This window comes from Mixophyes fleayi, chromosome 1 (genome assembly GCF_038048845.1).
Source record: "Mixophyes fleayi isolate aMixFle1 chromosome 1, aMixFle1.hap1, whole genome shotgun sequence".
In the NCBI taxonomy this organism is placed as follows: domain Eukaryota; kingdom Metazoa; phylum Chordata; class Amphibia; order Anura; family Limnodynastidae; genus Mixophyes; species Mixophyes fleayi.
In genome coordinates, this window is record NC_134402.1 from 32,818,735 (window position 1) to 32,843,964 (window position 25,230).

Genomic DNA, 25,230 nt, shown 5'->3' on the forward strand with positions numbered 1-25,230 from the left:
TTGCATCGTTTACTGATAACTAGTATCTTTAAGCGTTGCGATCGGACCGGGCGGCAAGGAAAGCCGCGATTGCGACTTGGGAGCATGGGGAGGAATTAAGTTGGTAAGGCTGGTAATTGACTTTACCGGATGCTGCCAGTTGTAATAAACTCAGCAGATTTTGTTGGAGAGTCAGGGGTAATTGAGGAGCTGATAACCCTTTAGTCCGCATTGATATTTCTGTATTAGGGGTCCTTGTTTAAGACGAGAGGAAGCGAGTGGACGCGGCTTGTAGCAAATACGTCCACAGGCCGGTAAAATATCTCTAGCGGTAGATTGCGGGTGGCAGAGTGTTGAAAGTAGTGGCAGGATATTGTGATATTTCTGGAACCCTACTTTGTGGCAGTATATTGTGATATTTCTGGAACCCTATTGTTCAGCATGGGTGCTAAGCAGACGCTAGAGATGGCCAAGGTACTGCCTAAGGAAGGGCCTATTGGTTCAGCGAGGTTTCTCATGTGTAAGAAGTATGGTGCATACGCAACTGCGTATTGCGACACGTGGGTCAAGATGACCAAGGATTGTGTTAGGCCTTTCCCAACAATAGGGAGTTTTAATGCAGAGGTACTAAATAACGTAAAAGATAAAGTGTGGTTGATTAAGTCAACAAAAGTGAGAAATAAACATAATGATTGTTTGAAATTGTGTCAAATGGAAGACAACATGTGGCAGGGAAGCGAGTGCACAGCGGAAGTAGGCGTGGCGAAAAGCGCACGCACAACGGAAGTAGCCGTTGAGAAGTGTGGAGAACTCAGCGCAAGCGCGCCCCCGCAACCCTATGTGGCGGGAGGTGTAAGTACAGCCGTTATTAAAAATGAAAAAAAGGAAATTGCTAAGTTATATCCTGTTTTAAGTCAGTTTAAAGCACGTGTTTCTGAAGAAGAGGATGAACCCACTGTAATTTCAGCCATTGCCCATGCTGTTAATATGCTAGAGGTTCAGCGTAAGTATGGAAAGGGGGCAATGGCTGAGATAGGTGAGAGTAGTGTGACCACTAGGAGGGAAAACCTCCAAAGTACTGAAGTAGTTAATCCTGAAGATAGTGAACCAGTGGGTACGTATCCTGTCCGCACAATATCAGTTCCCAATGGGAAAGCGGATAAGGATGGTGTAGTTCCTTTAAGAAATGTTACAATGCATTGTCCTTGGACTAGATCAGAATTACGTTCCATTATGACTGAATTCCCAGATCCTAAAAAAGAGTTGGCTAAGTGTCAGTAGTTTGTTAAAGACTTAGGAAATGCACACGAACCAACCAATAAGGATTGGCGTGTAGTGTTGAGGGCGTGTCTTCCTCCCAATACTAAGATACAAAAATTTATTAAAGATTGTTCGTTAGAGGAAGATGACACCTTGACAGTTGAGGTTAATCAACAGAATATAGAAAATAATTGTCTCACATTTAGCCATCTATTTTCCAGTAGTAGTAAATTGGAGTAAAATTTTCACCATAAAGCAGAAAGATAGTGAAACTGCAGCGGACTATTTTGCTAGGGCTCTTGCATCAATGACGCAGTTTACTGGGATATCAGATATAAAGGAGAATCCACATCATAGGGAAGTAGCTGTAACTGTACTGATAGATGGTTCAAAGCAGGGTTGTCCAATCAGCGGCCCACAAGCCGCATGCGGCCCAGCATGCCTGTAAATGTGGCCCAGGAGGAGTTTTGGTTGTGGCAAGGGGGCAGCACTGTTAATGGAAAAAAAAATCCTGCAAAAAAAAAAAAAAGAAAAGAAAATACTTATCTTGCGGTCACACGGTCATGTCAGCTGGTACTCCGGCTCCCTCCCTTGTCTCCTCCTCCGTGCGGTGCTCACAGTGAATGTCGGGCATGATGTCATCATGCCAAACATCCATTGTGGAGCGCAGCACAGAGGAGTCACCCGCGCGAGAAGAACAATCAGCAGCACAGAATTGGAGAAAAGAAGAGAAGAGGACAGGAGAACAAGCCGATTAAAAGGTAAGTTAAGGGGAATTTTTTTTATTATTTCAAGGGACGCTGAGCAGTGAATAAAAGTCACCTGGTCCTGGAGCATCATGGACCTTATCTCCCTGCTACATACTTCTACTTGTAATACTAATGGGGCATTATATATTATTCTCTTTGGCCCATTATAAATTGTTATCCCTTAACTAACATAGTGGTGTAATTAGCAAAACAGGTCACAATTTGGGGTCACAGTGATGTATATGTCAGGTACCGCAGGCCTGGTCAGGGCATCCTGATATACAATGCCTGGCTTAAATGCATTTTTTTGATATTGCATCGAAACAATACAAAAAGTGATTATAGTATAATAACTAGAGAGGATTTTTTGAACAGGGCGATTGAAAGGCAAGTATAGGGGGATTTGAAAAAAAAGTGATATATATATATATATATATATATATATATATATATATATATATATATATATATATATCTATCACTTTTTTTCTCATATACATATATGTTAACTATGTTTTCTATGTTTTTTTGGATGATCAGTTATTGTTAGTGTATCTTATGTGCGGCCCAAACCAACTCGTCGTCTTCCAATGTGGCCTAGGGAAGCTAAAAGGTTGGACACCCCTGGTTTAAAGGAAAACCTAAAGACAAGGGTACAGACCTCAACACCTGGTTGGAGGGGTAGCACGGTAGATTCTCTTAGAGAGATTGCCGTGGAACACGGCAAAAATATTTTTAGGAAGAGAAGAGTGACAGGTTGATGATGGTGAGTATACAAGCGTTAGAGGGAATACATACACGACCACCAGCATATAATCCACATGACAGGAAACCTAGAATGTTGAGATGTTATAATTGCAAAGAAGAAGGACATATGAGGAAAGATTGTAGAAAGGGAAGATACAATTCTAATGGAGGGTCACATAGATATCCTCCAAGGAGGAATTCACATAGACTAGAAGACTCACATCTACCCGCACATGTAATAGCAGCAAATGCTGCGCAGGAAAGCGATAGTCAGCGCTAGGGGTCAGGTCATACCTGTAGTCTACAGCCAGTGAGGTTAACTGAGAGTCTGAGAGAAGAACCAACAATGATAGTTGACATAGCTGATAGGAAACAAACTTTTCTTGTAGATACAGGGGCGGCCAGATCTGTGATAACCTCTCCTTTCAATCTACAGGTGACCAGTAAAACTATTCCAGCTATGGGGGTAACGGGAAGAGTGTTACATTATCCTTTAACTAAACCCATAGAAGTTACTCTCGGGCCCCTGCATACCAAGCATTCGTTTCTCTTGGCTGTAGCAGCTCCTACTAACTTGCTGGGAAGAGACTTGTTATGTAAAATGGGATGTGTCATTTACTGTTCCCCAGATGGTGTATTCCTAGATATACCAGAGAAAGTCGTGCATGAGGTACAGGATATTTTGGACACCCCTCAAAGGTTAATGTTGCACTCTACCGTTATAGAACAAAGTCCATCTCAAGGAAAAGGGATGTTGCTGGAAATACCGGGTTCCCTATGGACCAGAGATGGACAGGACACTGGATTGATGGCAAATGTGGCTCCTGTGATGGTAAATTTAAAAAGTGGTAGGATAGCTCCAAAAATCCCACAGTATCCATTAAAACCGGAGGTGGAACTAAGGGTATATCCTGTTATTGAGAGGCTGTTGCAACAAGGGATTTTAATTCGTACATCCAGCACAGCAAATAGTCCCGTTTTCCCTGTGAAGAAGAGTGGGGGGAGGGGCTATAGATTAGTCCAGGACTTAAGGGGAATTAATAAAGTTGTTGAGAGCCAATTCCCCGTAGTACCCAATCCAGTTGTCATCCTCATGCAGATTCAACCATCTGCCAGTCATTTCACTGTCATTGATCTATGTTCTGCTTTCTTCTCAGTCCCTCTTCACCCTGACTGTCAATACCTTTTTTCATTCTCCTACCGGGGGGTGCAATATACATGGACCAGACTGCCCCAGGGGTTCATTGACAGCCCCAGTATTTTCTCTCAAGCCTTACATGACTGTTTACAAACTTTCCAGCCTAGTAATGGGTCTGTTCTAATTCAATATGTGGACGATTTGTTAATGTGCTCTGATTCTTTTATGTCATGTTTACATGATACTAAATTGTTGTTGCTCCATCTCTCACAAACAGGGCACAAAGTGGCAAAGGACAAGTTACAGCCATGTCAGACTAAGGTCAAACACTTAGGACACTGTCTCACCCAGGGGCTAAGACACTTGACGACCGACAGAATTGAGGCCATACAACACATGACTCTGCCGCAGAGCCAGAAGCAAATTCGTACCTTCTTGGGGATGTGTGGATACTGTAGATCCTGGATCCCAGGTTTTTCTATTCTGGCATTACCAGTGCAGGAGCTAGTCTCTTTCTCGAAACCAGAACGTGTCGTACACACAGAAGAGTCAGAGCAAGCGTTCTTTAATCCTTAAGATAGTCTGACTAGAGCACCTGCATTGGGAATACCTGATTATGACAAGCCTTTTGAGCTATACTGTATGGAAGCTGATGGTTGTGCAGCAGGTGTCCTCACACAGAAACATGGGGACGCTAGCAGACCGGTAGCATACTACAGTGCACAATTGGACACTGTGGCAAGATCACTCCAAACATGTCTCAGAAGTGTAGCAGCAACTGCTCTTCTGGTAAGTAAGAGCGAGGACGTAGTATTAGGACATAATTCAACTGTCTATACACCCCATGCTGTATCAGCTCTGTTAAATTCAGCTCAAACCAGACATGTTTCTTCAGCTAGATTCACAAAGTGGGAACTGGCTCTAAAGGCATCCTCAAACATCACCATCAAACGATGTAGCACCTTAAATCCAGCTACATACCTTCCATATGTGTCTCTAAAAACACAAAGGGTGGGAGGTGAGGAGACACTGGGGGATGATGAGTTTGGCAAGAGTACTGATACGCATGACTGTATGGAATACCTGAACCAGACCTTTACTGCGAGGCCTGAGATACGTGATACCCCCTTAGAAAATGTAGATTTTACGTTTTATACAGACGGGAGTTGTCATAGACAGACAGAGGTGGGAGAACTATGTACTGGTTACGCTGTTGTAGACGATCAGGATGTTGTAGCAGCTGAACCCCTTGGCCCACCTCACTCAGCCCAGGTGGCGGAACTAGTAGCATTAAGGAGAGCTTGTGAGTTGGCAAAAGGTAAATCAGCTAATATATACTGACTCTAGGTACGCCTTCGGGGTAGTGCACGATTTTGGGGCCCTTTGGCGTATTAGAAACTTTACGACAGCAGCAGGCACGCCAGTGGCACACTCACAACACATAAAAGGACTTCTGACAGCGATACAGTTACCCAGGACAGTAGCCGTCATAAAGTGTAAAGCCCATACCTCTGAAGAAGGCCCGGTGTCATTGGGCAATAACAGGGCGGACGAAGGGATGTGGTCAAGAGTCCTCAGGACTCTGGAGAGATGGACAAGGTAAGCCTGTAGCTCCCAGAACATACTATCCAAGCCTGGCTGAAGCAGCACATGGTCTGACTCACCTGGGTAAAGAAGGTATGTGCAAACTGGTGAGAGCATACTGGTGTGCTCCTGGATTTTCCTCTCAGGCTGGTAAGAAGGCAATGTCATGTCTTACTTGTTTAAGGAAAAATGTTGGGAAAACTATTCCAACTGAGCCATCCCACATCCCTCCTACAGACGGACCTTTTAAGGTAATACAAATTGACTATATCCAATTACCACCTTACAGGAATCTAAAGTAAGTGTTAGTATGTATTGATGTGTTTTCCGGTTGGGTAGAAGCATATCCGGCAGCCACTAATACTGCTGTGTTCACTGCAAAGAAAATTGTACAAGAGTTTGTGTGTAGGTTCGGTATCCCTAGAATCATTGAAAGTGATAGGGGTACCCACTTTACTGGTGATATCTTCCAAAATATGTGTAAGCTCATGGGAATCAGTAGCAGACTTCACACCCCTTACCGACCACAAGCCAGTGGTAAGGTGGAAAGAGTAAATGGTACTATTAAGAACAAGCTTGGTAAGATAATGGCTGAAACTGGGTTGGCGTGGCCTGAAGCTTTGCCACTAGTCCTCCATAGCATCCGAACCACTCCTAGACCTCCTCTTAATCTGTCCCCCTTTGAGATACTGTTCGGCCGACAACCTTACTTGATCGTGAGTCCGCAAGACGACTTAAAGTGTAATAATGAAGTGACTGTACAATATCTTTTAAAAATGAGCAGACAGCTAAAGCAACAACAACAAAAACTAAAGATGCTGTCACCTGGTATGCCAGAAACGAACTGTCATGATGTTGAACCTGGGGACTATGTTATGATCCGCAATTTCTTATGCTCAGGTTGTTTAACAGACCGTTGGGAAGGCCCGTACCAAGTGCTGCTGACCAGTACCACATCACTGAAGGTTGCAGAGAGAGACACTTGGGTCCATTCCACCCACTGCAGGAAAGTCAGTAACCCGGAGAAAGTGTGAGATAAAACTGAGACCGACGACACCGATCTGTCACTCGTAAACCTGTTCCGGGAGACCTAAAGCCTGCAGTCAAGACACCTGAACCAGAGACGTTGCCTCAGAACTATCTTTCCAGCGATGGAGTGGCGGTTTTTGTTTTTCTTTTGTTCCAGGATTTTCCTTGTTTTTACTTTTTCTAGGACACTCTATTTTTGTGAAGGAGGATGGAGGACAGAGGCAGGTTCTGGTAGTGATACCGATGAGATGAAGATCGAGGAAAAGTTACTAGAGTACTCAGAGCAGCCCATTATCAAGCTTGGTCCAGGGGTTATGAAAAGGTCTGCTAGCTCGGAGACAGTGTGAGGGGCTATTGTCTGATGAGTATTGTTTCTGCAAGTTCTGTGAATCCCTAGTTGAAGAGAAGTACATCCAGCGATGCCAGTCCACCAGTAACCTGGACATGGGCGGGCATCCTCTGGAGGATTATCACTCCTTAGTGGGTAAGGTTCTAAATTTAAACTGAGTGCTGGGTGTGCTCACATGTGCCTCAGGGACAGCATAACATAGGACTAGTGCCATTCCCACTAAACATCTCTGAGGTACTAGAATTGAGGGGAGACCCATAGAAGTACAATAACACTAGGTTCCCTAGTCTGAAGCTTCGACAATAATCCTTAGACAGATCTTTACTGTGCCTACACATCTCTCATGCAAAGCGTCTGGAGAATTGGGAAGCTGACCTATCAGATCAGACAATGGCTAGCCACACTCATTTTGGAGGGAGACTTGCAAGGTCACCAATAGGCAGGACTGTTGATGGACACCACAAATTAGGGCGTGTAACTAAACATAAGAAAATATCCATTGGAAAGGTCTATAGGTAATTGTAAGAATGTCATCCATGCTGACACGTGTCTTGAACAAATGGAGGCACTAGGCATGGGTAGTTTTGTCAAAACCTTATGTGATATAATTAATGGGCATACTGTTCCTTATGTTCTCCCTGGTGATGTGTATTTTGTTTGTGGGAGAAAAGCTTATTGGGTGCAGGAAATGGTTGCTAGTGTAGGTAAGCTCCTTCTCCTTATACTGGGTGTCATCTTAGCAATTGGGATTATGTGTCAAATGTGTTCCTACTACGTTGAAGTGTGGAAAATAGTCTTCTGGGAGAAACACTGAGAACGAGACTGAAAGGGTGGTGAAAGATACCGAGATCATGGTCTGTGAAGAAGTGTTGTATAATCCTGAACTTGAAACGGTGATTATGTGATAGTTTATTACACTATCAAAGGGTGGAGCTGTCGAAGTCAGCGAATTGGATAAAGTCATATCAATTAATATCGAGCAAACTTGGTTGTCTTTGTCTAAAAATATGCGTAGAGCACACTACGGCGTGGAAGGGCGTGTCCAGCCGCAACATGTGGCAATTACAGTTTTTGCACTTTTGTATACATTCGCACAAACACACACATTTGTAAAATAGTACACATTAATTGTAGTTGCAACACATAGTTATTTATGTCGAAATATAGTAGTGTTTATGTGTAATATTATAAGTTATATGCATGTTAGTAATACATATGGTACAGGTTAAAGGAAAAGTGTCATGTGTGGTATCATATTAATCCCCTTTACATCAGCAGCTGTCCGGTTCATTTGGTTAAGAGATCGCACATTGCATACTCTAGTTATTGATGTTTGGGAATAAACCTTTAATATGATGCTAACTATAAAATGCTAATGAACTAGTTGTAACTGGAGTCTTGGTGGGAAGAAAGGAGCACATCCTCTGGAGAGATGACCCCCACCTTTAGATTCTTTAGTTTGAACTAGCCTATGATCTGCAACCCCCTGGACCTTCCTGAAGCCTGGACCAATAGAAGCAAGCCACGCCATCTGCATTGTTTTACTGTATTTCTGTTTGCATATAAGCAGGAGCTTTTCATGTAGTGTTCAGTCATATTGACCACAGACTTCAGACCTGCATGACTGTTCACTGGATCCAGAGCGCCTGCGATAAGTAACGGCTGTACTTATTATTATTTCGCTTGAATTATTCTGCTACTTTTTGAGAATAAATATTTGTGCGTTGGAAACACAAATCGAGATTCGACAATTGTTATTGGATAGCGACAAAACGTGCATAACAATATTATAGCCTATACAGACATAGGACCCTACATCTACCCAACATGAACCAACTTCAAAACCCAGGGCTGTCTCAGTAGTGTTGTGCCTCTCCTTAATCAGCACATTCAGTTAAGCTGGGTACACACTATTGTAAATTACTTCAGATATGATTTCTGTAATTTTTAGGGCAGCACGGTGGCATAGTGGTTAGCACTTCTGCCTCACAACACTGGGGTCACGAGTTCAATTCCTGACCATGGCCTTATCTGTGAGGAGTTTGTATGTTCTCCCCGTGTTTGCGTGGGTTTCCTCTGGGTGCTCCGGTTTCCTCCCACACTCCAAAAACATACTGGTAGGTTAATTGGCTGCTAACAACATTGACCCTAGTCTGTGTGTGTGTGTTAGGGAATTTAGACTGTAAGCCCCAATGGGGCAGGGACTGATGTGAGTGAGTTCTCTGTACAGTGCTGCGGAATTAGTGGCGCTATATAAATAAATGGTGATGATGATGTAATGATTTTACCAACAACAGAAAGTCCCGATGAGCATGCCTACACTGCAGCAATATGCAAAACTAATTTATATAATGCGCTGAACCACATTGCACACAAACACACAGACATCCAGGAAGAGGGAATAGCATCATCGCCATTCATTGCTTTGTTTAGCTATGTGTATAGTTTACATTCAGTTAACTCCCTTCAAAAATGTACATAAGGTGAGATTTACAAGGAGTCTGGGAAATTAAAGAAAATCAATTTGCTTGTTGCCATGCTGACTATTAAAGTAATTCTATCGTTTTCAAATAAGCATTGCATAGGCGATTTTTTTATTCCAACGCACAAAGTGATTTATTTTAGCAGATGTAAATAGTCAACAATTCAATACAATATTATATTATGATACAGTACAGTACAGCCAATACCAAAAGATACATCCATACCGCTGCGCTACCACAAGCACCAGTGGACAGTAGTTCACCCTTGAACACTGTGGTCAGAGTAGACTGAAGACTGGGAGAGCAGCTATGATCATATATACATTCAGTGTTACAGAGAGAACAATGCAGATGACGTGGCTTGCTTCTATAGGTCCAGACTTCAGGTGGGTCCAGGGTAAACAGGTCATAGGCTAGTTCAAACAACCCCCTCAAAGGCTGAGGTCAACATTCCAGATGATTCTCCCGCCCAGAAACCAGTTACAACTAGTCCATTAGCATTTTACAGTCTGATATCAATCTGACAAGATATTGCCTAACATCAATAACTAAAGTATGCAATATGCGATCTCTTCGACGATGGAACCGGACAGCTGCTGATGAATAGGGGATTAGAATGATATCAGACATGACACATTTCCTATAACCTGAACCTTAAATAACACTGAAGTGTACATATAATCATAATATATAAACTAATAATAAACTAAATACTATCTGCTCATAAATTACTGTGTAACAGAACCAATATGAATATGAATTATATAAATAACTAAATGTTGTAATGCGAGTGTGTACGTGCGTATTTTACCTTGCGATCACCGCATGCCAAGTGTAGCGTGGCATACTGAGTGCAATCGACCAATAAAACAATATTAACCAATATACTTTTGTTCATCCAATTATACTACTTCGACACCGACAACGTTGCAAACAATAAACAGGAGAAAAAGGAGAAGCAAAAATCGCAGTTGTTGGACCAAGGACTGGTTGCTGAGGAGAGAGTCCTTTTCACATATTCCCTTGCTACTGGAGATACAGGAGAATAATCCTGATGACTTCAGAAATTTCCTGCGGATGAATGATCCTACATTCCAGTAGCTGCTTCAACTGGTCACCCCCCTCATAGAAAAGGAGGACACCCGTTTAAGGAGACCCATATCTGAGGAGCAGAGACTGGCTGCTACCCTCAGATTTGTGGCTACTGGAAGAACATTGGCTGATCTCAATCTCAAAGACAGCACAGCTAATTTACCGCTCTGGGACTGATCATACCTGAGACCTGTGAGGCCATCACACATGTTCTCCAGGGACAATACATGACGGTCAGTGTAAGATATAGTCAAATCTTTAAACACATTATTTTAACTAAAACATAAACTGAACTTATTAACATGTTAACTAAAAAACACCTATGTATTTCTCTCTCTCTCTCTCTCTCTCTCTCTATATATATATATATATATATATATATATATATATATATATATATAAAACCCAAGCTCCAACTGTAAACACAAATATAAAAATAAAAGTCACAGGTGCGTGCGCATAATGATATTATTCCATATTTTCCAGTGAGGAAGGACTTCCGCTGTAAGTCCTATAGACAGCAGAGGTACTGGACCGTCATTCCAGGAGCTGATGTTGCCTGTGGGGAGGGGCAGCAAATGATGGGATAGAGTAGGCCTGGAGAAGTCTTGGGCATGGCTCAGGGTGGGGGGGAACGACGACTCTGTCAACCCAGTGTACCCGAGTACCCCTCTGTTGGCCCTATAGAGCACCTCCATGCATCCTCCACCACATCATAAAACCCCTCCTCAATGAAAGCAGATGGCTGTGTAATAAAAATATAAATTATATAGTATGATAACAAGAGACGCATGTATTAATTTAACAATATTTATTTTTTCAGTTTCCACCAAAGGGTGAGGAATGTAAAGTTATAGCAGAAGAATTTGAAGTAATGTGGAATTTCCCAAACTGTGGCAGGGCCACAGAAGGGAAACATGTCAGAATTATGTCACCCTCTAAAACTGGTTCCTATTTCTACAATTACATATTACATATTGGGTACAAAATATGCATTTATCTTCGCGGACATTGGAAAAAAATGGCAAAGTGTCAAATGGTGGCGAATTGGAAGAATTTGTATTTGTGACCGATAAAGCGTTTGCACTGCAAGCTAATATTTTAAAACCTAACACCGAAAAAGTGCTCACACCTGAAAGGACGATATTCAATTACAAATTATCAAGAGCAAGGCGAGTAGTGGAGAATGCTGTCGGTATTTTAAGTAACAGGTTCAGGATTTTTCATACCGCCACTAACCTCATTTTGACCAATATGTTAATAAATATTTTAAGAATTCATGATTGTGTGTACTTATTATGCCACTTGCCGATATGTCTCCGGTTTGGTGAGGGACAGTTGAGGAACTGAACTCCCCCTGGAGCAAGTTGTCAGTGGATTGTCTGGCAATTTCTTGATCAGTCGTGAACCTCAGGAGATAGAAGTACCACAACTTTGGTGCATAGACACCTTCAGCCCCTGCCCCAGATCTTTTGGGCCTCCAACTTATTGAGTCTATTGCGGAACACAGTCGGCATGTTTTCAATCTTCCCTCTGACCCAATCTAAATTTGCCTCTGGATAATGAGGAAGGCTCACTCTGACCATATCCTCATAAGTACTTGGACTTGCTTTGCCACAAACTGGGATGTGATCTGTAGACTTCAATAAAATCCTTAATGTGTTCTACATTCTTTTTTTTTTTTTGTTTGAAAAGATATTTTATTAAATTTTACAGAAAAGACAATGAAGGAAACAGGCAAAACAGGAAAAGCAAAAACGTAATGTAGTTTCCAAATGATGTAAACAGCATATTGTTATTGATATGAGGAGAAAAAAGAAAATTCGGGGAGAGATGAGAGAAGAGAAGGGAGAGAGGGAAAAATAGGAATAGGAGGGGAGGGGGAGTCACTAGCCAGTGAAATAAGAAGAAAAGTGAAATGAAGATGAAAATTCAAAATAGCACTAAAAATTGGAAATTAGGGCTCAGAGGCCTTAAAAAGACAGAGGAGGAGAGGCTCCATGATAATCAGTCCAAGGACTCTAGACCTTATTAAATTGGACAGGGGTGTGGCGAAGAATGCTAGTAATTTATTCCATATGATAGACTTGCCAGATTCGGTTGATAACAGAGGGCAAGGGGGGTGGACTTGTATTTTCCCAGAAAAGGGCAATTTGGCATCTAACGGCACTAAGAATACGTGTAATAAGTTTCTGAGTTTGTTTCGATATCTTTTTAATAGAGTGTGGTAGTAGAGAGTAAGAAAGAGATGGATGGAGAGAACCTTGAGTGATGTTGAAAATTAACCAGTGGATCGATTCCCAGAAATGGAGCAGTTTAGGAGAGTGCCACCATATATGAGACAGGGTACCCACTTGACCACATTGACGTCAGCACATCGCTGAGGAACCTAGATATATTGTATGAAGCTGGTGTGGGACCAAATACCAACGGTAAAAATCTTGCGACAATTTCCGCTTATCTTAACGCAGATAGAGGTTTTAGAGAGATTCAGGCGAATCTTTTCCCACTCCTCGGGAGTAATCGATTCCTCCATATCCTCCTCCCATTTAAGTTCGTGGGGGTCCTTAAGAGGGCATTTGTGTTTTACAATAAGGTGGTAGAATGTGGAGATCAGGCCCCTGGAAGGGGAGTGGAGATCACAGAACGTGACCAAAGGAGAGGTTAGATGTAGATCAACGACTGTACGTTGGATAGAGTTATATAAATGTAAAAGTTGGAGATATTGAAAAAAGCAGGTCGAAGGGATGCAAAAGCGCTTTTAAATGTCCGCAAAAGAGGGAAATAATTGAAGCGGCGCAATGTCGGAAAGGAAACTAATTCCACAACGCGTCCAGTGGGAGAATTGGGCTGGGCGTAGTCCGGGAATAAAAGAGGGGTTATTCCATAAAGGAGTCATGCGCCATGAGTTGGAGCCCAGATTGTACGAGGAGACTGTATGAGTCCAGCAGGCGATGGAGAAAGCTAGGGAAGGGGGAAACGTGAGAGTGGAGGCCGGTGCTGTGGTTTCAGCCACAGAAGCGAGGAGGGCGAGGTAGTGTCAGTGAGAGCGGATTCAATATCGACCCAGACTCACTGTCCCAGAGGAGGGTGAAGGAGTACACACTGGGTAAGATGAGTGGCGCGATAATTTTTAAGAAGTGTTCTACATTCTTATCAGAAGACATGATGAAATTCTGAAAAAAAGGTAAACATATATTGTAATGTTTCCATCCATGCAAAACTCATATATAAACAAACTCAGATGTAATAAAGTACGTACCTTGCTATAATAGTGATGAAAAGAGATAGAGAAATCATGAAATCTGTTCGGAAAGTACCAAAACTGAAATCAAAAGTCTAAATGCTCAGCAAAAAAACAACCACCGCGGATGAATGCTAATGGTGAACGAACGTTCGCCCACTATGCTCCAAATGCAGCTAGAAAAGCACAAAAAAGTTTACAATGGTCTAACAATCACAATGAACTGGTGAAACACTGCGAAATTTCAACAAATATAATTTATTAACATTTGAACATAAATATAAAACATAACCAGTGGTAGCGCCACTTGATATCAAACAAATTGACTGCAATAGCTGGTCATTAAAACATCAAATATATAGGTGCACCTATAATGACATGTATATATATTGGCCAAGAGTCAATAATATAACGGCAAAATCAGAGAATAATACTCAATCCATTTGGATGGACAGCAGTGGGACTATTAAGTGTGTAAAAGTGCCAATGACCAAGTGAAACCTTGGATAAAGCTGATGATTTCACGGAGTGCAGTGACCAAATGCTTGTAGCAAGGTCAGATAAACAGGCTTCAACAGCTTTCACTGACCTTGCTACAAGCATTTGGTCACTGCACTCCGTGGAATCATCAGCTGTATCCAAGGCAAAATCGCAGTTTTTTTAAATATACCCCACACCAATGTGTATTCCACGGGCTGCTGCGTTCCAGCGATGCTCTTGTAAATTTTGCCTGTATGGTAAAAGGAGAACATTCCCAGATTATGGCAGATATGTATGATCTGTCTATTTTATATATCTGTATGATTATGTCAGGCGCTACAAAATCTGGGGCGCCAGATAACTCAACAATAATGATGACATGGGAGGAATTTCTATAAAGAACATTAATAATCTCACATTGTCAGACCCTCCAACGTGACCCCTGCAAACTCCAGAAGGTCACACTTAATTTAGTTTTGCCGTTACCTGGGCAGAATTGACAAGGATATTTAAAAAAAAATAAAAAAAATCCTTCTGTTAAATTATTTCAGCACAACAGTGCCTTAAATTGGAAGCATTTTGTGCAGAATAAAAAGGACCATGTTGGAGAGTGTCTGCACTGTTATAAGAATTATCAAGTTCTTCAGCACCTATTTTGCCCATCACTAACACATCCCAGAAGATTGTGAACTACAAATCCCGGCATGCTGAGCGCCCTCCTCTCCATCCACAAGTCAGTCACCTCTAAGTAGTTTACCGGCGCGCTGCATTCTGGGAACGGTAGTTCTGGCTCCCAAACACTGCAGCTTTTCTGGCTTCTGGACTCCAAATCCCGCCGTGCCCAAAGTGAGGCAGCAGCAGCACCAGCACCGCTACCACCAGCACGTTGTCGTAAGGTTGCGTGGTGACGTCCGTGCGTAAGACGGGAATAGCTTTCCTCCTTGTAGTCCGCCATATTGGAGTCTATAGCTCGGCTGTTCGCATTCTCCGCCGCCCCGTTCCGAAGCTCGTTTATCTCCCTGCGGATAAATCCGCGTCACGACGTGTCCCGGTCCCCGGTGCAGCTCGGTTGTGCGGCTCCCAGGCGGACCCCCCCAGAAAGGTGCTATAGGTTCAGAGATGAGCCCGGCCGACGCCAAGAGAGGGGCGAAGCGGAGAAAGAACAAGCGGGGCGGAGGCAGCAGCAGCGCCGCGTCCGGGGAGGTGAAGGCGGCGGCGGCACTGCGGGGACAGCACGGGGCGGGAAGCGGAGGGAGCACTGGAGGAACGGGGAGCGGAGGAGGGCTCCTCTCCAGCACGCCCAGCAACTGCACTTCCACCCCGCCCGGGGCCGAGGTAAGCTGCCGCCCAGCCCCTGGCCTGCTCACCCTGCAGAGGATGGGGCTCCCCCAGGCTGATGGTACAGCCCCTACCCTGTGTTATGATGTGACATGTGCCATGCACCCAGGTTACCCCCCTGGCAGGGAGACCCTGTCCTCAGTATTGGTATTTATTGTGTATATATCTGTGTGTATCATTATAGATCAGAGCATGCCATGGCCACCAGCACTGGTGGAGGCTGCATGATCATCTGCTCCAGGGCTTGTGAGACCACAAGTCCCAGCATGGCTATAATGCCAGGGCCTTGTGGCGACACAATACCTGGAGAGCGCCCCGGGTACCCCGGTGCGCCTGTGCCCGTCTGGCCACGGTGAGGATGGTTGAGGTTCCAGCAATTGCTTCTTTAGATGCTTTGCTGGATTCGTTATATATATACTCTGCAAGCTTAATTACTGGGGATTAACACACTTCACGTTGTCATTCTTTCAGAAGTAAGTAGGTTGGCGGCCTGATGGTACTATATTCTAGGTGTTAGTCTGCTTTTGAGATGGCTGGGTGGTGATTGGGCTTGGTGCTTTTTGAGTACATGTATTTCAAGTGTTCCCAATGCGGTGCCCAATTATTCTTGTGCATTCAAGCCCCGATAGTAGATTTGGGAAGCATGTATAGAGTGGTCAATTTATATTCACAAAATGATTGGTTTGCTATTGCGTAGTTCCGGGGTTGGTTGTTGATGAGTCCTTGGTGTTTTATGTATACTTCACATATTGATCTCTTTGGTTTTCTAAAGGTGCGTTGTCTCTAACTTTTAGGCTATTTGGTTCTGTGCGTCAGAAAATGGCATTACTGTATTTGTCATTGCCGCCACTTCATTTGTTTTAAGTGGGCTGTGACGAAATAGAAGTAATACATAATGATCTTTTTAAATCACTTTCAGCTTTGCTTCTTGGGGGCTTGTCTCCAAGCAACTCCTATTACTTCCTTTAGTGCAGTCAGCCCTGGAAGAAGTCTATTCGGTGACAGGTTGCACCTCTGTTTTCAGTAATGGTATTTACTAATTCATACTAAACACTGCTGGACAGAAAATTCTCTGGCTGGTTTATATATCGTCACGTAGAAGTGCTCACATGCTTAGATTATTGTTTGAAAAAAAAAAAAAAGGGTTTACGCTATGGCAACTTTTCAGGTGCTGATTTTTCAGCTCATACTGTTTTGTTGCAATATTATAATATGTCACTTTTGTGTTCTCCTTTCATTTGCAGACTAGTTGGTTATGTAATATCCATGCAAATAAAGACAGTGTTTATATGTAATGTTTTGATTATGCAGCTGTTTCGTCAGATCTGTCCAATTAGACCAACATTTGAACCAACACTTGATTTTTATTTGTTTAGTGCTGGAATCATTAGGAGCGAGTTAATAATCTGTTTTAAACACAGCGCTTTGGAAAGGAGTTTGGTGGGCAGACCATACATAGCGTGTATTCTATAGGTTTTTTCTTTTTAATAGACAAATTGAATATTATGACGTTTCCACATATTAGTAAGTAGAGAATCAGTGCTTACAATTTAGTTTTGTTTTTTTATGCAAATATTCATACCAAAAGTTTTACATATCCTCTAGTTTGTTTGAATGTTCATTGTTCTTCGTGCACCTGTCTAGGTATGGATGAGAGATGACGTTGTAGGGTGTCTAGCCTTCCATGGCCTGGTTGTTTTTTGTTTTTGTTTACATGGAGCTTGATGAGTTGTAATAAGGTCGCTGGCATCGTCAATACCCCAGACTCAAGCTGTGGAATGGGAACAATGTGTGTAGCTCATATTTATGTGGTTCATGACCCAAGTTGCATGTGGATCTAGCTGTAAAACTTGATTAATAACGCAATATTAAATTGAGTGGGAAACTTCAAGATGTCCAACTAAATCATCCACACACCCCAAAATAGACAAGTGTAGCGTCTCCAATGAGCATGTCTTTCTACAAAATCCTTTTCTCCCAAATATATTATCTCCTGTTCCCTAGGTCACTGTACCTGGGAGTTGTTAAAAACAAGTGGGCTTGTGCAGCTTGTTGAGGTGATGCCACAAATTGCTCATCCTAGCACCTTGTGCAAGCGACGCTTTCTTTTATATCCCTTGAGAATAGAATGGGGAAGCAGTAGGGGGTAAGTTACTTAATAACTCCAGGGGTACCGGTGAAAGTGCTCTCATGATTGTACTAGGGGGAGGAAGGGGATTTTCTAAACATTTGTAAGGATGCCGGAGTATTGCTTTAAGTCAATAGCCTAGTGAGATATAGTAACTAAGAATTCTCCTAGCAATAGCTTCATGCTGTGTGTTGTGTAATCTTTCAGAATTAATATGAATATTAAAATACAAAACAAAAAAAAACCCCTATGGATTATACTGTCTGGTCTCTTCTCTTGGAATATCAGATTTTATTGCATTTTTAGTTTCTTGCTTTTGCATGTATAGCGCCACTGCCTATTATTCCTTAATGTACCACCTACTGTTATTTCTAAACACAGTTCATTGACGATATAAATGTACAAAAGACAGGTCCTGTATTATGTTGTGCACCTCTTGTCATGCTAAATGAAAATGTATATAATGTTTAGTAGCGCAAACTTCACTTCAGTGTAATTTTTAGACTAGTAACTGCCTCAAATAACCTTTGCTATAGTTTACATATGTGAATATTGTGTTTGTGATTTATAAAACATTTTGCTCTTGCCATTAGACTGTAGAATCTGCAGTAGATCACTATTATCTGTAAATTATGTACACCAATACTGAACATTAAGTCCCCTCTCTTCTCCAACTTATACTTAGATGGGGAATTTGTAGCTGAATTCAAAGCAGTGTCCCTCTATTTGCAATTATAAACACTAGAGGAGGAAGGGATTCAACAAAGGTCTGGAAATGTTAGTTCCTGATTGGTTGTGGTACCCTTCCAATCAGGAGCTCACTGTAATTTGTAGCCCTCCTCCCAGGAACTGTAAGTACTGTGACACCTTATGACGTACCCACATCGGTCAGAGATGTGTGTGTGATCGTTGGCTCATAGTTAGTGTGGATTTTCTAGATCTCACTGTTTTACCCATCCCCCGAACAGACAGATTTGTCCGCTTTTGATTATTCTATGTGGCTATGTTGACCAGGCAGGCAAATAAACTAATTTACAACTGCTTTATTTATTTTTGGCGAGGTTGAGACCGATTTGTTATCAACCATCCCAGAGGTTTATACACCAAGTGTGATGTGTCATATGCAGTAGGGGAATTTTAAAACACTTACCCGAAATCGGCTCTGATAGTTTGCGGACATCACTGTACGTGATGGAGCAGCAGCCGTAAGAGAATAAGCCTTTAGACCATATTTTCCTGTTATATTCGTAACAATGCATGGCTTATTAATTTCTATTAATGTAAAATCAAAAAAAGTGGTCATCACCCTAAGGCTAAATATACACTGGTGTTTCAAATGCTTATTGTTCGGCAACTAAGCCACATTGTATTTGTGTTTGAATTTTTAAGGATGAATATAAAGTTTTGAACTGCGTACACACATGGAAATGGGGCATGAACCGTTTAACATAAAACTGCAAATATGTGTCAACTCAGTTAATTTTATTGTCACATCTGTTTATGTGCACTTGTGTTACAAATACATGTTAGATGCTGTTTCTTAACGCCAGTGAGAACAATTGTGACTTCATCGTTAAGTGATTTTAAAGATTCTCCTGCCAGATGTGCCGCATATTGCTTCTGGAAACTGGTAAAGTTCGGGTGCCGTAGCACCCGTAAATGAGCGCAGCCTGACATCACATCGGCGGAACATGTCTGAATTTGCTGCAACCCAACATTATTTGCTTTTCATAGAGTAACTGTTATATTGTAACTTATATTATTGGTCCTAGGGCTTTATGATTTGACTCTGCTCGAAACCTCCTCTTGTGAAAACTGTCTAACTTTAACATGATGTGTCGCTTTGATGTTTTTAAAGAGCATCCCTCATGAAAGTTTAATGTAAACAAGGCTTCAGGTAGTGAAAATGATTTTGCTTAAGGTTGTCATTACTTGGGCTTGAAATCAAATGAGCTCTGTGATGGAATGTTGCAATTGTCCTTTATTCCAAATCTCTCCTTAGATATTTTACAGGTTTTTTTTTTTTTTTTTTTTTAAATTGGCACCAAGGGTTAATTGTCTATATCAGAGTAATTTCTCTATAATAGGCTGTCAGAACACACTGTTCAGTTTGATATGTTGGTCCTATATATTGAATTTTATCTTTTTTTTTTTTTTTTTTTAAAAAAAAAAGCTGCCCTGAAAAGTCCCAATGCTCTTAATTAAAGCTGCATTACCAATTGTGAAAAGATTATCACGGTATTGGTCTCTGGCTAAGGCAAAGGGGGCACGTTAGGAAACTATTAGAGCACAGCCGTTAACTGTTAGTACGTCATGGCAGCTTCCGTCTGGTTTTGTACTAATTTACCATTATCGGAGGCAATACAATTGTATCCAGTGCATAGAGCAGATGCAAGCTTTGCCATCACACAGGACAGCAAAAGTAAATAACTGCCTTGGTGAAAAATACAAAGGGAAGCCAGAAAACTAAAGCCGGAAGTTATTTAAAAGATCAAACATTTGAGGAGCAGTAAATATTATTTTAAATAATTCTTATTTAAATGCCCTCCTTTAAAATGTCCCGAATACCTTTCAACCCTGGCTGTACCACTCTCAGCCTGACCTGGAGTGCTGGGGGTGCATTGCGTTCTTCTCATGCGCTCCTGCGATTATTCAACAGAATCTTCTCCTCTGCCATTGGCATCAGTTGGGCGTTTTACGCAGCCAGGGAATTGGGGAGCAAGCTATTGTGGGGGTTTAAAAACAAACAAAAAATAATCTTAGTTTTTTGTTATTTATTTCCTTATTTTTTGAGGTTTTAATTTATTAATATTTCTGTAGCACCAACATACTCCATAGAGCTTTACAGTTGGGTGTAAACACCATAATTAACAGACAAAGAGCTAAGAGGATCCTGCTACAAAGCTACCATCTATTGGACATATTAATACAAGTTGTTTTTTTAAAAATACTTTATAAATATATTAACTAACGCCATTGTTATGGTGCAGGGGCAAGTATGAAACTTCCAATTGATAGCAGCTGGGTCAATGAAATATTTTCAGCTGACCCAAAAACTTTATCGAGACCCTAAAAATTCTTGTCACCTAAGTGTTTCTGTCTGATGTGTGGCTTTGTCGATGGATGGTCCACAAATTAAAAAAAAAAAAAAGTACAAATGTTCTGCATTGTTGAACTAGTAGTAATTTTGAGGCATAATTTTCCTTTTAATGCTCTGATGGATACTCGCGTGACAAATAACATACAAGGACATGCAACAGAAGGTAAAGATGGCCCTGGCCAAATGACCTTTCAATCTAAGAGGTGTGGGGGACACATGATACATAAGGTAGCGGAATAACAGATGTAATGTATGTATGTGACTACTTTAAGGCAGAAGCATTGTCCGCAGGCATTGGCGACCTGCATTTCTGTGCTGGTGTTGGTGGTACAGTTGGAATGAGGAGAGGCAGTGCTAGTTGGAGATCTAAAAGATGAACTTCTTGTAGAAGTCTGAAGACTGTCACGGAGCCAGGACCCTTATTCCCCATAATTGCATAAGATGTGGCGGTTGTTGCTACCATCAGGAAGGCCGCGGAGATCACCAAAGGAGGAACAGCGATGGACAGTAATGATAGTTTAACTCTGGTTCAACAGATAAATTGAGATGTTATTCCGAACATGTCTGTCCTTGATGTGATGATGCTGCTTAGCGCCACCTTGTAGATTGACCTGATCCTGCTATTCTAATGTTCCAGCAGGTGAACACTGAATCTTGTGGACCTGACAGATTAATTATATTAATAAAATAATAGAGAGATGGTCCCTCTTCATTGAATGCAACTCTGTTTCATGCCGTTAGGTTGGAAGGTGTTTTTTTTTTTTTGCAGTTGATAAAACCGCTCTTAAATGCTGACTAAAAGATCTCCCTTACTGTAATGTGATAGACGGAGCAATAGTTATCCCAAAGCTTCAAGTTGATCTCGAGCCACCACAACAAAAATTCAGCTTAGAAAATGGTAACGTAGATATCCTGTGAAATCATTGTGGAATAGGTAGTCTACTGTGTTGTGCATGTTATGTATGATTTCAATACTATAACTGTCCAGCCATCTTGTAATAAGTGTCATCTGTCATTGTTCTGGCTTGAGAGCGACATCTAGATGCACCAATCACAGAATAGCAGTAAAGTATTTTAATAACAAGTGGCTATATAGTTTGTAAAATGGTCACTGGTGCTCTATTTTATTTTTAATTTAAATCTGTGGTCACTATATAAACTGTATAAAATGCAGCTCCTAGCTGTTTGCAGAGGAATGTAGGTTGATGACTTCTCTGTAATCCTCACCACTGCTGCCTGCATGTTTCTGAGCACCTGACCTCCACTGACATTAAATATGCAGGTACATTTATATTTCCAGTAAGTGTAAACCAGCGTTCCATCAGTTCTATTGGCGAGTGGTAGAGAGATGTGAATTGTAAAGCTGGTGTCTTATGGGTTTAAATGTGTGTGAGATATATATATATATATATTATATTATAATATAAAATAAAATAAATGTCTAGTGGCGTGTGTTAGTCTGTCTGTGTGTGTGGAAAAATAAAACCAAGCTGCAGCGCCACCTGCTGGGCGGAGTTATACACTGACCTACTAAATTATTAGTGTGTGTGGAAAAAAAAATTCAGAAAGGGCTGAAATTTGGTATACTAAGATGTTTTTAATTTGTTAATTGTTAAAAGTGTTTATAAAGATTTAAAAGAAAATATATATATATTTCTTGAAGGAGAAGTGACAGTTGGAAGTGGTTGGTGGTTGCCGGGGGTGACAGTGGGGAGTGGTTGGTGGTTGAGGCCTGGGCTATGGCCCAAATGCATGACAAGAACCTTTTTTAACACCTTAAATAGCTTGATTTGACTAGAATGCTTTATTTAAATAGCTTGATTTGACTTGATTTGGCTAGGCCAGGCCTCCTTAGGGGAAGAGCGTTACTTCCCGACGTAAGCGCCCTTTTTTTTTTTTTTTTTTTAAAGATATTTTATTGAGTTTTACAATACAAGCAAAAAAAAAAGGAAACAGGCAATGCAAGTGGAAAAAAGCTGCAATGAAGTTTCCATGAAATATAAACAGCATATTGTTATCAATATGAAGAAGCAAAGATTAATTTGAGGGGAGTGGGAAAGAGAGAGGGAAGGATAGGAGTAAGAGGGACAGGGGAATTCACTAGCCAAAGCGAAGAAAATAAAAGTATGGAGAAGATGGTGAACCATGACAGGGGTTAGGATTAATAGTTGAGGCTCAATGGCCTTAAAATGCCAGAGGGGAGGAGGCTCCGTGGTGCTCGGTCCAAGGGGTCCAGACCTTGTCAAATTGGACAGGGGTGTGACGGAGAATAAACTTGCCATGTACTGTTAATGACCGATGTAAGCGCCCTTTTTTAACGTGGTTTTGTCCACATGTCACCACCTCATCATTCTTCTCCATCACCTCATCCTTTATCTTCATCGCCACATCCTTAATCTCCATCGTCTTACTGTTCTAAAACCTCTCGATACACAACGTTTCTGCTAAACACCTTATCGCTGTGCCCAATCAGTCTTCCTTGAAGGGCAGTATTCATAACCTGCACTTTCACATTACTGCTTCTCCAGACTCGTGAAAATGCAACATACAATTGTCCATGACCAAACACAGGCTCTGGTAAATAAATACCGACACGGTCAAGAGTTTGAGCCCTCAACTCGTAAATTTAGCCTTTACTACCCCTCCCACGTGGGGAAGGGGGGATGATGGAAGTTAACTGACTTCACTATTATATTTTTTTTGTCAAATAATGTCAGTATACCAAATTTCAGGTCAATTGGATGAGCCCTTTCTGAGAAAATAGTTTTTTACACACACACACACACACACACACACACACACACACACCGCTAGGCTTATATATATTAGATATATTTTTTTTTATTTGCACACACACCCCTCCTCGCATTGATTGTAGTTGGTGGCAGTCAGTGATTGCTTGTGTACAGCATAATGATTTCTGGCTACAAACATGTTGGCAATGCAGCCCACACACCAGTGGCCTGCTTGCATATATTTATTGTTGCTCCCACCTTCACCAGGACACGGTTACAGGACAATATATAAAGATAACTCACGACGTGTGCATGCTCACTCCTCTGGTGCACATTCCAGTCAAACTAGAGGTGTATTGAAGAGGCCTGTCATTGGGAGAACATTTATGCACCTCAATATTAAAATATAATGGCTGCTATATATACTATAAGCCTTTTAATATCCTGTGATACTGTGGTGATTACCTAGTATAGGTGTTAATATGGGATGTCGAAATATCCATAGAGCAATATCAAGAAATGGAATCTAAAACGCACAGAATACTGAAAGCTGCATACTAAGTAATCTAATAATACATAAATGACTAGGTAGAACACATTGCAGCATATTTAGCAGCAATTCGTGCATAAAGGTGACCCGAACATGTTTAACAGTGGTGCAAAAATTATGTTTAGGAATCAGGCAAACATTAAGCTGTTGGACAACAAAATGCTAAGGACGAAACGCTATTGCAGTAAGTTATCGTTCCAGATGCTTATCCATCTCTTCAGGATTTGTATCACAGTACCCCCAGCTGGTTTATTGTGTGACACATCTAAGAAATACGAAATACAGTGATAAAATTTTCTTTGGCTTCTGTTAATTGGAAGGTGCGGGAAATGTGACTAAATGTCCCTTGTGATCACCCCCAAGTAAAGCTTACCACAAGGACACTTAAGGGGGTAAAGGCAAAAACCTGTATTGCACGTTGAATATTATTGTAAAACGGCTAACCAGAATAAGATGCAACAGACTGATGATATGGTACAATTAAAATATTTTGTAACAAGCCAATGAAAATTAAATGGTTGATTTCGATCATTTGTCACAGAGCCAGTTTCTATCAATTTTGATGATCAATTAGATCCTTTTCTGAAAGTGCATATTTGTCTGTGTAGTATAGGACTCACCCTATTCAATAATAGCCTGAAACTCGGAGATGACCAATTTTAATTAAGAAGGTGCATTGAAATAAGAATTTTTTTTTTTTTTTGTATTTTTTTTTTTTGTTATGGCTGTGCACTTTGGGTAATTTTATAATTTATACTATGTGGAGGGTATCTTGGCTCCTTAAATAGGTTTTGTCATTAATTCAATTTGATGTAAATATTTTGGTTCACTACAGATGCTGAACATGCTATAGTATTGGCTAATTGATAACCTACTCAATAATCTTCTGGGGTGGCTTTCTTCTCTGAGAAGTGATCTGTGTGTGTACGATATGTTGTCTATATGTTACCCTCAGATCTCAAAGTATGCACAGGTAGAAAGTGGATTTCAGCAGGTTGCCATGGTTCTGATTCTGAATCATGATTCCCTTGTCTATATTGTTATTGCCATGAGCAAAATCAATGATGTTTCTGATCTTCTCCATATTAAAAATAGTCATAGATGAGGTGCCACCGACGGGCGTGGAATTGTGTATAAATATTTCTATCAAGATGGCCAATAAAGATTAACATAGAATGGTACGACAGGACTACCCATGGTAACTTCTGTTGTCTGGATATAGGAAGAGTTGTTTTACTTTAAAAT

At 41.3% G+C, this 25,230-nt stretch overlaps 1 protein-coding gene across 3 annotated transcripts in view; it reads left to right on the forward strand.

Moving 5' to 3' along the window:
- Positions 1-15,063: 15,063 nt before the first annotated feature.
- FAM193A (family with sequence similarity 193 member A) overlaps positions 15,064-25,230 on the forward strand; it is a 52,801-nt gene continuing 42,634 nt past the window's right edge. For all 3 annotated transcript variants that reach the window (XM_075194256.1, XM_075194257.1, XM_075194258.1), the window contains exon 1: positions 15,064-15,469. In XM_075194256.1, coding sequence (XP_075050357.1) covers positions 15,254-15,469 — 216 coding nt within the window. In that variant the 5' untranslated portion in view covers positions 15,064-15,253. The remainder of the gene's footprint in view (positions 15,470-25,230) is intronic.